Here is a 12,461-nt window from a genome sequence, read left to right on the forward strand (position 1 = left end):
CATGGAGGAAAAAAAGTGAACCCCAAGTCGCAGTCGTTAAACCAAGTAAGTAGAAACAGGTGTGTAAATCATGAACTTCTAAAATGAATTGGTAATTATTTGAAGATTTAGATTTTAAGAGTTTATTTTAATATTTTACATAAGAATAATGATCATCCCATAGGGCTAAGATACTTTCAAGTATTTAACATTCATAAATTACACTTCAATTTTTTAGACATGGAAATATTTTCATGATTTCCGGTTGATGCGCTGCTATATACGGCACTGAACTCAACAGGTGACTCAGTTTTCTGAGGCCCTAGGTTGTTCGTATGAATGCAAGATACAATCTTCTGAAGTAAAACAAAGTAAACAGCCCAACTCACCTTTAGAGTGGAAGGAAATTAGACAGTCGCACAGGGGCCAGTTTTCCACCGGCTCGTTGAGGATGACATCCTCCTCGAACGTCACTACAGTGATATACTTAAAGAGGCACAGGCGCTCTAGGATTTCTTTCATGGGCTTTGACTTGGACTTCTTGGACATGGCACAGATCCCAACAACAATCTGCCTCTCCGGGGGCTGAACGGAGAGGGGAGAAAAAAAAGAGAGGGATTTACAATCCCACCACGTGGGATCTGGAACTACTTCAGGTCTTTTTTGCTGGCCGATTTAAAAGGCATGGTCAACTGTTGCCCTGCCATACTTCTCCATGTTGCAGGTGCAGCAAAAAGAATTTCTGGTAAAGCTGTGTACTTCCATGGCAGAGACTGCAAAATATTAATGTCTGATTCCTGATATCAGTTACTGTTTTTTCTTTTCCCATGAATTGTATGAACTCAAAAAAGCTAAAATATCTATTTAGGAAGTAAAATTATTTGCCTCCATGGAAAAACAGAAAAGTAAAACCGAGAAAGAGAAAAAAAAGGTCTTCAAAATAATGAATCATTTAACATCACATTTCTGCAATAATAAGGAAGGTTACATGGGAAACAAAGACTTCTCCTGATTAAGAAACATGGATATTGATTTAAGGTCAACATAAAATTCAGTTTTCTGAGCAATTAATTTACATCACATGAGAAGCTATGCTTAAAGCAATATTTTAAGTGGTGTTTAACTACTTGCAATATACAGTAACTAAGAAATAGAAGAGCAGGCAATCTCTAAATTATCCTGATTCATTTCAGTCAATATTTCTTTGTAAATACTAATTACAAACCCAAACCAAAATAATGTTCAGCTGATGTTCCTGACATACTGCCAGCACCAAGTGATTTAATGACAGTCCTTACCGAGTCATACTCCTCGTCTTCATCATGTTCCTCTTCCTCTTCCACATTCTCATAGAGACAGTCATAGCCCACGATCCTGCCTGGGTCCAGGAGCTCATCACCTTCTCCGTCATCACACCCAACAAAGAATCGTGGGTGGTCCGCGTCTGTCTCCCCGACAGACATGTCTGCTGCTGGGACTCTGGCAGTCTTGCCCCCTCCACCCAACAGAGAGGCCTTGTCTGCCAACCACCAATCCTCTCCTCCCCCACCGTGCTGGCCCTTGCCCCACTGGAGGCCTGGAATTCAATCAGGTCAGCTGCCTCCAGCAGATTAAAGAGATACCCAGAGGAAATGGCTTATCCCCGGTGCATTCTCGTGCAGGCAGACTGTACAACAGCCTGCGTGCCCAGCACCAAGCACAACGTCATGTGTCCTGCTACCTGGCACCCAGGGCCATGACGCCGTCTCCTGGAATCAGAACAAAAACAGTGGAACACAGAGCTTAAAAGTCTCTTACTAAGCGTTTCCATACTAAAAAATGCAAGACGTACTGTACATTACCAAAAAGAAAAAAGAGATATTTCAGCAGGCATAATCTATACTTCTATTTCATAATTTACTAAGGCAAAAAATAAACTTTTTACAAGCAAAAATTATGCGAGGTAAGAAAGACTTCAACAAGAAGACATGTCCTAATGTGGACAAATATCACATCTGGCACAGAAGAAGGCTCATGTTAAGAAAGGCAAACTGTTAACAGATGCCAAACCACTGTGAATAAGCTGTACTGAGCTATTCTGCCTCTGCTCCACCGGAAAAAGACAGTTGGGCAGGACTGCCAAGCGTGACTAAAATCAATATTGACACCCAGGTCTAAAAGTCATCAGAAAACAGAGCAAAGAACTTAACCATTTCAGAACTTCCAAGAGGGCTGTGAATCAGGAAAAAAAAAAGAAAAAAAAAAAAAAAAAAGCTTAGCAACAACACCAAGCTTGACCTACAAACAGCTAGAAAGTGCACAACAAAAATAAAATCACCAAGAAAGCATCCCATAGCAGGCTGGCCTGCCACATGAAGCAAGGATGCAGCTCCACTGCTGGAATCACAGAATTCTTCAACACAGAATTCCTGCCTCTGTTAGGCAGATGGAAGCCACTGCCAATTTTTTACTTCATTTATGGGAGAACATCCTCCAAAGTGACTTGGAATGTTTGATCCGTACAGGAAGAAACATAATGGTTTACCGATCAGATTTTTACAAACCTTTATTTCATGTCAGGATAACACCATTACAGAACAAGCCAAACCCTCATCTAATACTCCTTTACTGTCTTCACCTCACATTGTGGGCAGGATATACAAGGTTTCTTCAGTACGGCCAGTGCTCTTTAATACTCTAAACATTTCTCTGAAGCAGAAACATCTTTAAAACATTTTACTTTGTATACGTGGTATTGTTCTCTGAATTATCTTTTTTCCCCATCCCTCATTTGCACTTTCATTAAGTGCCAATTGATTATCTATCCAAACGCCTATCAGTCTACATCCACATGGTCTCTGGTTTACAACATTTTAAATTAACCTGGCTTTATCTTTAAACATACTTAAAATGCTGCCCATCTCATGTAAGTATGTGAAAAAAAACCCATCCACTGTAATAAACCAAAAAGGACAACAGAAATTGGGATTTTTTCATTTTAAAGTGGTTATATCACATGGAAATTGGAAAGGAAACACAAACAACAAAGCCATAAACCAGGAACCAGAGGAGAAAGCACACATTCAACAGTGACCTATTTTAGCAGTAGGTAGGCTCCGTGTTTCGGGGCACCGGGGGACAAAGGGCTTACGCACATCTGCCACTGGCACAGCCGGTCCTGTACAGCAGCCCACAACTATCAGGTACACAGCTATTCTTGAAACATCTCGACAAAGGCTTAGTGACAATGGAAAGCTAGAGGCCCTCAAAGGAAAGGGGCTAAGCACTAAATTTAGCCCAAAGTGTCCCCATAATTCACATGGAGGTATACGTTTGTTTACGCATAAACTTATTTTGCTAACTAACTTAATGGAATTTTAAAAATAAAGTTTAACTTCAGAATTTATAATCTGAAACTTTCATTTTTAATTGTACTGTACTGGCAAAATCCTATTTTCTTACGGTCAAGTTTAGCTTTTTTCCTTTCTACCCGAAGCAATTTCTGACCACTTATAATAACCAGTACTGAGAACGGGTTATTATTACAGGCTTTACGTACTTTGACCGTAATTGATCACTACCGACGACTTCAACTGTTTATGTCAGATGAGCAACCGAAGCAAATATGTACACTGCACCTATAAACTGTGTCCCTGGGTTACTGTTGTGCCGTTACTGGGCAACAGGTGGCGTAGTGGTTTTGCAATCGTTAATGGTTTTAATTCCAGTCCTGCTCTTGCACCCTTGGTCAAGGTACTCACCCTGAACTGGGGCAGCAAGAATACCCTGCTCCATATTAGTCGCATAAGTATAACCATAGTAAAGTTGATTAACACCCCAAGTAAGTCGCCTTGCACAAAAACTAAGGAACTTTTGTGAAGGAAGTGTGTGCGTGCAGTGAGAAACATCTCCACGTTCTGCTGCTGTCTACGAGCTTATAAGGGTTTCTCCCCGTCCGTCTTTCTTTCTCAAGCTCGGTTTTAACGATGCAAGCAGTTTTAAAAGGCCTCCTCGTCTCTGCAAACACGCGGCTGTCAACGACACTGCTCTGCTGTCAACAGTCATCAGCCAAGCCGCGCGAGTCCCGCGTGTCTCTCAGCAAACTGAACTGATGTCCGACCTGAGGTCAAGAACCTAAGCGTGCTTTTTTTTTTTCTTTTTTTAATTTTATTTCATTTACTTCGTCCGACTACCTTTATAAACCGCCGGCAGCATCGCTGTGTGTCCGGCCACTTCCTGCCCAAGCGATCGTTAGCTTAGCAACCGCCTGGCCGCGTGAGGACACCAGCTCCCGCATCAAGCTCCCGCCTCTGGCCGCTCGCGCTGAGGTGACCTGCGCCCCGGTCGGTTCGCTTTACCTAACAACGTCCGCCGCCACCTCCTCAGCTCCAGCTCAGCTCGCCTCCCCGAGTCGCTCGTCCTCTCTCTCAGGCGCGGGGCATCTAGACTAGTCAAGACTAGCGACGGCGCCTCTCCAAACCCGTCCAGGAAGAAGAACCACTCACTCACCTGGCCTCACTTCTCCTTATAATTCACTCTGCACCGCAGCGCCCTGCACTACCTCAAAAATCTTGCTGCTCATGACATCTGCATCCGGGAACTGCGTAGCACACCGCGCGCTTTCTTCTCACCCACGCGCTGCCACCACAAAACAGAAACTACCAGCGGTAGCAGCAGCAGCAGCAACGGTAACGCGCGGCGTCAGCGTCGGGACGTCGCGTCATAAAGGGGCGGGAAAACGACAAGCGTTCGCGGCGTTTCGCTACTTTGCCGTAGAGGCAAATTTTAATCTTTTCTCCATTTTATTCGCGTTCCCTGGCTCTTCGTTGAAGGGTTTAGTTTCCAGAGCATTTTAGTTACACCGCCTCACGTTTCATCGTTTAGTTTCCAGTGGAGGGAATATTCAAAATTTCTGCCAGTTTTATTTGCAGGACCTCACTTTTCACAGTTTAATCCACAGCAGAGGGAATGTACAATTTAGAAATAGTTTTATTTACACTGCCTCAGTGTTTAATCCACAGTGGAGACACGGTTCACAATTTCTACACATTTTATTTATGTCACCTCACTTGTCACCGGTTAAATACACTAGAAAGGGAATGCTCATCATTTCTACACTATGAAGCCAGATGGAGAGCCCTGTTCTCAAAAGTCTTGACTCAGATGTCCTCACTTCGCAAGGGCGGCATCATTTCCATAATTACATGGCCGCACGCCACATGGAAAGCAGTTTTCCCAAGAGATGTTAAGAGGCACATGTATATTTGCCACGTTCTTTTCATTTTTCCTCACTGCTGTTTTTTGTGTGTGTAGTTATGTCTATATTTGCAGACATCTGGCCTTTCTTTGAAACAGCCAAGCTGCTCGGTATACTGAGCCATGTAAGCATGTGTTTCCTTTACCCTCCAGATGAATAAACTTACAGCTTTCCTACAGATGTGTTAAGTCCTACAATACACACACACTGGCTGAAACCGCGTGTCTCGAACGGGGTCACTGCGAGCCGGAGCCTAGCCCGGCAACACAGGGCGCAAGACTGGAGGGAAGGGAACAGAAGGGAAGGGAACCCACCCAGAACGGGATGCCCCCAGGACGGGATGCCAGTCCGTCACAAGGCACCCCAAGCAGGTCTTGAACCCCAGACCCAGGGCGCAAGACTGGAGGGAACCCACCCACCCGGAGGGAACCCACCCAGGACGGGATGCCAGTCCGTCACAAGGCACCCCAAGCAGGTCTCGAACCCCAGACCCAGGGCACAAGACTGGAGGGAACCCACCCACCCAGCGGGAACCCACCCAGGACGGGATGCCCCCAGGACGGGATGCCAGTCCGTCACAAGGCACCCCAAGCAGGTCTCGAACCCCAGACCCAGGGCGCAAGACTGGAGGAAACCCATCCACCCGGAGGGAACCCACCCAGGACGGGATGCCCCCAAGACGGGATGCCAGTCCGTCACAAGGCACCCCAAGCAGGTCTCGAACCCCAGACACACCAGAGAGCAGGCCCCAGCCAAGCTCACTGCACCCCCTCCTACAATACAGTGATACGTATTTTTCCTACATTGCAGAATAACTGCTTTTACCTTACTGGAAGGAAATAGCTAGAAAAAATACTGTAGAAGTCCTCACTGTTCGCTCACGAGGCAGGGAGACTATCTTACTTAACACCTTTTCAGGTGCTGGACTTTCGGGAGCAAATGTTTTAGTCATGTTTTGAAACATGATCAAGATGGCATTCATCCTTCCATGTATCCCATTTGGGCTTCATTATTATTATTGTAATTAGTATGTTGTTGCTCAGCCAACACTGGAAAAAACTATCCCTTTATACAGCTGGATATTTTACCGGATCAATTCAGTTAGCAAACTTGTTCTAGAATACTGCAGCAGGGCCCATGTGAGTGCTCTAACCAATACATTTCAGACTATGAATCAAAGTTGCTACACAATCTACTGCCCTACCTTTAGGTTGCATGCAATCAACCTTGCATAAAATCGTGGAGGTGTGTAAGATAGTCAAAAACAACACTGTACAGTGAAAGTACAAAAGCATTGCTCGGGTTAAAGTTCTCATCCAAAAATTTACATGAGTGAAGGTAAAAAAAATGTTTCAGGTCAAAAAAAGTATTCCAGTATTGAGTTACTTTGAGGGAGGGGTGCGGTGGCGCAGTGGGTTGGACCACGGCCCTGCTCTCCGGTGGGTCTGGGGTTCAAGTCCCGCTTGGGGTGCCTTGCGACGGACTGGCATCCCATCCTGGGTGTGTCCCCTCCCCCTCTGGCCTTACGCCCTGTGTTGCTGGGTTAGGTCCCCGTGACCCCGTATAGGACAAGCGGTTCGGAAAATGTGTGTGTGTGTGTGTGTGTGTTAATATTTGTTAACATGTTAACCAACAACACAATTAATATGCTATTTCTGTACATCACCTAAATGAGAAAGTAAATGGTTAGAAAAGGCAGTACACAGATACATACATACATACACGGTCGAGTTGCATTATTATGACCACCTCCTGCATTTGACGTCGGCAGCGCGTAGCCCATGAAGTACGTCGTGTTGTGAGCTGGCTTGTGGGTATATAAGGTGTGCAATAGGCCGTCTGCCCACATATCACTCGTTGCTGTCATGGGTTAAAGGGGCGATTTATCAGAGTTGCAAAAGGGATGATTATCAGCTTTTGGGCCAAGGGTGGCAGTATTTCTAAAATATCCGACAGCGGTTGGAAGAGCACGACCAAGACTTCCAAGTACTTCCCTGGCCCCCAATTCCCCAGACTTGAACCCAATTAACCATCTGTGGGACCACCTCGATCGTCATGTTCGCTCTATGGATCCTCCGCCACGCACCCTCCAGCAGCTGTGGGATACACTGCAGTCATCATGGCTCCAGATACCTGTGACAACCTACCACCACCTTACTGAGTCACTCCCAGCCTGTCTAGCTGCTGTCCGTGCTGCACACAGCGGTTACTCTGGATATTAGCTGGTGGTCATAATAATGTGACTCAACCGTGTATTTCTGGATGTTAATTTGATTTATTTTTGGTGAATTATTTATTTCCATTACTAAAAAAGCTGCAAACAGCGTAGCTCCATGACATGTGTTCTCCGATGATAATAATGTAACAAATCTATGAGTACTAATTCTGTGATAGTATTTGATAATTACGGCAACAATGTGTGTTCACTGCTTACACATCCATGTACACTTCACAGATATGTTGCTAAAGGATATGTTTCAGGGAGCATGAATTCCATATTGGTTGTAAATAACTTTGGGTAACGGTGTCAGCTGAAAGATAAATGAATGATGTAACTGTTTGTTCAGGGTAGTAGGTAGTGTTGTTGCTACAGCTGTTACCTTGTAGTCAAAGGACATGTTTGAATCTCTGCTCCTGTTGTGGTACCCTTGATCAAGCTTCTTATCCTGAACTGCTCAAGTAAAAACTACCCACCTCTATAAACAGCTAGATACAGTAACTGTATGCAGCTCACACAAACCTTACATTGTAATTTGATATAGACAAAGATGTCAGATGAATGATGGTGAATCATACCTAGTACACTGTCATTTTTTGGTTAATAATACTTAACAGTGTGGTCTTCTTTCAACCAGCTGATAGTATAGTGGTTACAGCAGCCACCTTCCACTTGAAGGACCTAGGTTTAAATCCCACTACTGCTGTTGTTGCCTTGAGCAAAGCAACTAAAATTCTTCCAGTAAAAATTACCCTGCTGAATAAATGGGTAAATTGCTATGAATAGCTTAATGAACATTGTAAATTGCTTTGTCTGGTAACTATAAGATCTTTGATTAGTTTAATTTACAATATCTAATTTTATATTTGAAATTAAGTTGTTGATTAGAAATACAAATATAATTTATACAGATACAGAAATACAATTGTAATTTGTATTTCTTCTAAGAGTTAAAGCTGTATATTTAAGCTAGCAGTTCAGCACATTAGGAAACCTAATCTGAATCAAAGTAACTCACACACACACACACACACACACACATTTTCAGAACCGCTTGTCCCATACGGGGTCGCAGGGAACCGGAGCCTACCCGGCAACACAGGGCGTAAGGCCGGAGGGGGAGGGGACACACCCAGGACGGGACGCCAGTCCGTCGCAAGGCACCCCAAGTGGGACTTGAACCCCAGACCCACCGGAGAGGAGGACCTGGTCCAACCCACTGCGCCAAATATTAACATATCTTTGAAAAAATAAGATGTTTATAATAAGTAAATAAGACCATACCTCTCCAGTAGCAGTTATAAGAGTCATCTCTAGGTTGTCAGCCAAAGCAGGACAATACTCAACACTCAAAACTCAACACTAGCTCCTGACTGGTCAGCACTAAACTGTGCTTTTCTCATTGTGCAGAGAAATGTTAACTGTTTTTAGTATTAACAAACCGCTCATGTGTTAGGTCGGTAACACATAATATGCAATAATCTACTACATACTGTTACTTGCTAACAGTGACAGACAAAGACAAGTGTAATTGGATTGTTTTAAAAAGAAAGTTAAAACAACAGAATGTGAAATATTCAGAAGTAACATAGATAAATCACACACACGCATTGACTGAAACCACTTGTCCCAAGTGGGGTGGCGGCAAACCGAAGCCTAACCCAGCAACACAGGGCATAAGGCTGGAGGGGGAGGGGACACACCCAGGATGGGGTGCCAGTCCATCGCAGGGCACCACAAGCTGGCCTTGAACCCCAGACCTGCCAGAGAGCAGGCCTCAGCCAAACCTGCTGTGCCACTGCAACCCCCCCCCCCCATTGATATGATTACAAGTAATTGACTAAATACGGGGGGTGCGGTGGTGCAGTGGCACAGTGGGTTGGACCACAGTCATGCTCTCCAGTGGGTCTGGGGTTCGAGTCCTGCTTGGGGTGCCTTGCGACGGACTGGCGTCCCGTCCTGGGTGTGTCCCCTCCCCCTCATGCCCTGTGTTACCGGGTAGGCTCTGGTTCCCTGCGACCCCGTCTGGGACGAGAGGTTCAGAGTGCGTGCGTGCGTGCGTGCGTGCGAGAGACTAAATGTGACTTGTTACCAGGGGAGCATGGTGGTGCAGCAGGTTTGGCTAGGTCCTGGTCTCTGGTGGGTCTGGGGTTCAAGTCCCACTTGGGGTTAAAACATTTTTGTAAACCATATGCAAGAAACACTGAAGTGGTTTGGCAAGGTTTAGTGACATTCAGTGTCATACCTATATGTTGTTTTTAACAAAGGCATTATAATGATAACGATGTGTACTAAAAACTTACAATAAAAGAACATACTGTAATGTCCTGTGCAACAACAGCAAAAAAACCACAGAGCGTTAAATCCAACTTGCAGTTTGTTTAAAAATAAACAGCCTCAGCCATACTGATACACACCAGGGATAGGGCACTAATATACATCTATACATTAAAATGTATATGATGCTTTAATGTTAATTTCAATATACAAGCATGAGTCATTGAACGTAGAATGAAAACAATTAAATAAAAATCCAACTGAACAATAACTTTCCAATCACAAGTACCTTTATCTGCCTCCAGAGGTCCTTCCAACCACAAGCACCTTTGAGAAAGTTCCACTCAGAGCGCTGTCTACATTTTTCTTCGGTTGATGGTTGCTTTGTCAGGCCGGATTTTTTCAAGCTTGTTTAATTAGGTCTATGTGCCTCTTCAAGCTAGTTTATGAAATATGTATGTCAAATGGCAGTTATGAGCATACTTCATCCAATGGCGTATTGCTTTTGCAAAAGATTTCAAAGAATAATGTGTTGCGACCAAGGTAATTTTTTTTACTGGCTTGTGATAATGTGCAACATTCAGAGCAACATATACTACAGTCACTCACTTTTGCTAACCACATGTCCTAGTCAGGATCAAAAGCCTGTTCTGTAATCACTGGGTATATTTATGGAGGAGGGTACACCTTGGATGGGATGCCAGTCCATCATGGAGTTGTCCCACACACACATGTTCATGCTACATGCAATTCAGCATCACCAGTTCACCTGACCTGCATATCTGTGGGAGGAAACCAGAGCACTCGGAGAAAACTTACGCAAACACAGGGAGAAGATGCAAACTCCACACAGACTGAGCCGGACTCTAACCTACACCAGAATGGCCAATACAGTGCGAGGCTGCAGCGCCACAATGCTGTCCAACACAAACTATCCACTGTGTCAAATGATGTGTAATAGTGTAATGTTGTCAAGGCAATTTTTAAACCCCTTATGCTGTTTGATCATGATATTTTGATTTTTGTTACCATTTTTCTGCTGAGTAAAGTATTTAAGTTACACAAGAAGACCTAGGTGTGTGTAAACTCAGCAATGGCGCCTGTTTTGTAGCGTTAAAGGCACTGCTCTGCAGTACACATGATGTTTAATTAAAATGCATTAGATGGGGATTAATTTCTCCCTTGCTTTTGTTAACTGCTTATCCTTCTGTGGGTTGCTACAGGCCAGAGCCCATCCTGGAGTCAATGGGCACAAGGGTATGAATACTACACCATGGATGAGATACCAGTCCACTACAGGATACCTACACATACATTCCTGGCAATTCAGATTCACAAATAAACCTGAAACACACCTTTGGACTGAGAGAAGAAACCGACAGAGACATGGGGAGAACATGTGGATTCAAACCTACACCCAGGTGCTGTGAGATGGCAGCGGTACCTGCTACACATGCTATCATGCCACCAAATTAATTTCCACTTAAAATTTGTTGACATGTCATACAGATTTTCATGGGATGTTAATATATCACTAACAGTATGGAAAAAACAGAGAAGCAAAGATTTTTTTGAAAAAAAAAAAAACATCTGAAAAAAGAGTATGCTTTGCAGACACTTTATTACACAAATAACATTGTTACTGAAAATAGTGTTCTGGCAATAAAACCTCAGTATGTCACAATAAATATCAGACACATCTCACATCCGATTGGAAAATTGAGTAAATAGTTTTAGATACGTAATAATAATAATAATAATAATCTCTTGTCCATGAATGCAATAATGAAATTCAAAATACAGGTGACAATAGCAGCTTGTTTTTTTTAAAATGTGGCACATCTGTAATAACTGGTGCTGCAGAAGGCGGAATACATACTTTAAAAGGCACAAATGTACAGATAAAATTGGTCAATCAAAGTACTAGACCAATAACCTGGAAACTTAAACATCCCATTCGGCTGAAATATTACTGGAAGAAATTGAACTTTGACTGGAAAAATAAAGTTTTCTCATTCCTAGTACAAATTACAATCTGGTCTACATCCTTTGAGCTACCAGTGTAATTAAAATCTGACCCCATCCATTTATAAATAAAATGACAGTCATACTTGTCTATTGAGGAATTTTTGCGCAAATAAATAAAATGTTGGCAGCCAAGGCAGACAATTACATATACAATTAAAATACATCCTGAACACGTGAGCAAGAAGATTGGTCAGCAATAAGAGTCAGGGGACAGAAGGCCCTTTTGAAGGTGGGCACTCTTGATGGTGGGGGCTATTAGGACGAGGTGGATGGGGGTGGCGGGGCAATGTACTCCTCGTTCTCAGAGTCGGTGGCGTCCTCATCATCCTTCTCCTGGTCACTGCCTTCTGTGCTCAGCCGGTCAAAGCCTTTGCGACTGTAGCCTTTATGGGTGGCAAAGAAGTTGCCCAGATTCAACCCTCCGCCTGCTTTACCTGTGTGGCAGAAAAAGGACAGCACACAACCTCACTTTTGATATAGCCAAACACAACTTGCAGTATTTACTAATGAAGAGTTTTAATTGCACACTGATAACACAAAGAAATATAAACAAGAACCTACAATTTAACATGTCAGTATAAAGCACACAGACACCCTTCTACTTACGTAAATTCAATTTACATAAATCCATAAATAAGCATCTGTTAAACGAATGCATGTAATGTAAGGAAAATGGGAACCGTCTTGCAAGTGTACAGCAATCGATTTGGAGATGAAATTCAA

At 43.5% G+C, this 12,461-nt stretch overlaps 2 protein-coding genes across 11 annotated transcripts in view; both read right to left on the bottom strand.

The window, feature by feature from the left end:
- ppip5k2 (diphosphoinositol pentakisphosphate kinase 2) overlaps positions 1-4,630 on the bottom strand; it is a 32,511-nt gene extending 27,881 nt beyond the window's left edge. For all 7 annotated transcript variants that reach the window (XM_029252739.1, XM_029252737.1, XM_029252742.1 and 4 more), the window contains exons 1-3: positions 4,468-4,630; positions 1,278-1,727; positions 369-564 (exon numbers count right to left, since the gene is read on the bottom strand). In XM_029252739.1, coding sequence (XP_029108572.1) covers positions 369-564; positions 1,278-1,442 — 361 coding nt within the window. In that variant the 5' untranslated portion in view covers positions 1,443-1,727; positions 4,468-4,630. The remainder of the gene's footprint in view (positions 1-368; positions 565-1,277; positions 1,728-4,467) is intronic.
- Positions 4,631-11,372: 6,742 nt separating this feature from the next.
- pam (peptidylglycine alpha-amidating monooxygenase) overlaps positions 11,373-12,461 on the bottom strand; it is a 57,105-nt gene continuing 56,016 nt past the window's right edge. For 2 of the 4 annotated variants that reach the window (XM_018744811.2, XM_018744815.2), the window contains one exon: positions 11,373-12,172. In XM_018744811.2, the coding sequence (XP_018600327.1) occupies positions 11,994-12,172 (179 nt within the window). In that variant the 3' untranslated portion in view covers positions 11,373-11,993. The remainder of the gene's footprint in view (positions 12,173-12,461) is intronic. The other 2 variants (XM_018744814.1, XM_018744813.1) reach the window with 1 other exon arrangement.

The sequence above is a fragment of the Scleropages formosus genome, chromosome 6 (genome assembly GCF_900964775.1).
Source record: "Scleropages formosus chromosome 6, fSclFor1.1, whole genome shotgun sequence".
Lineage (NCBI taxonomy): Eukaryota > Metazoa > Chordata > Actinopteri > Osteoglossiformes > Osteoglossidae > Scleropages > Scleropages formosus.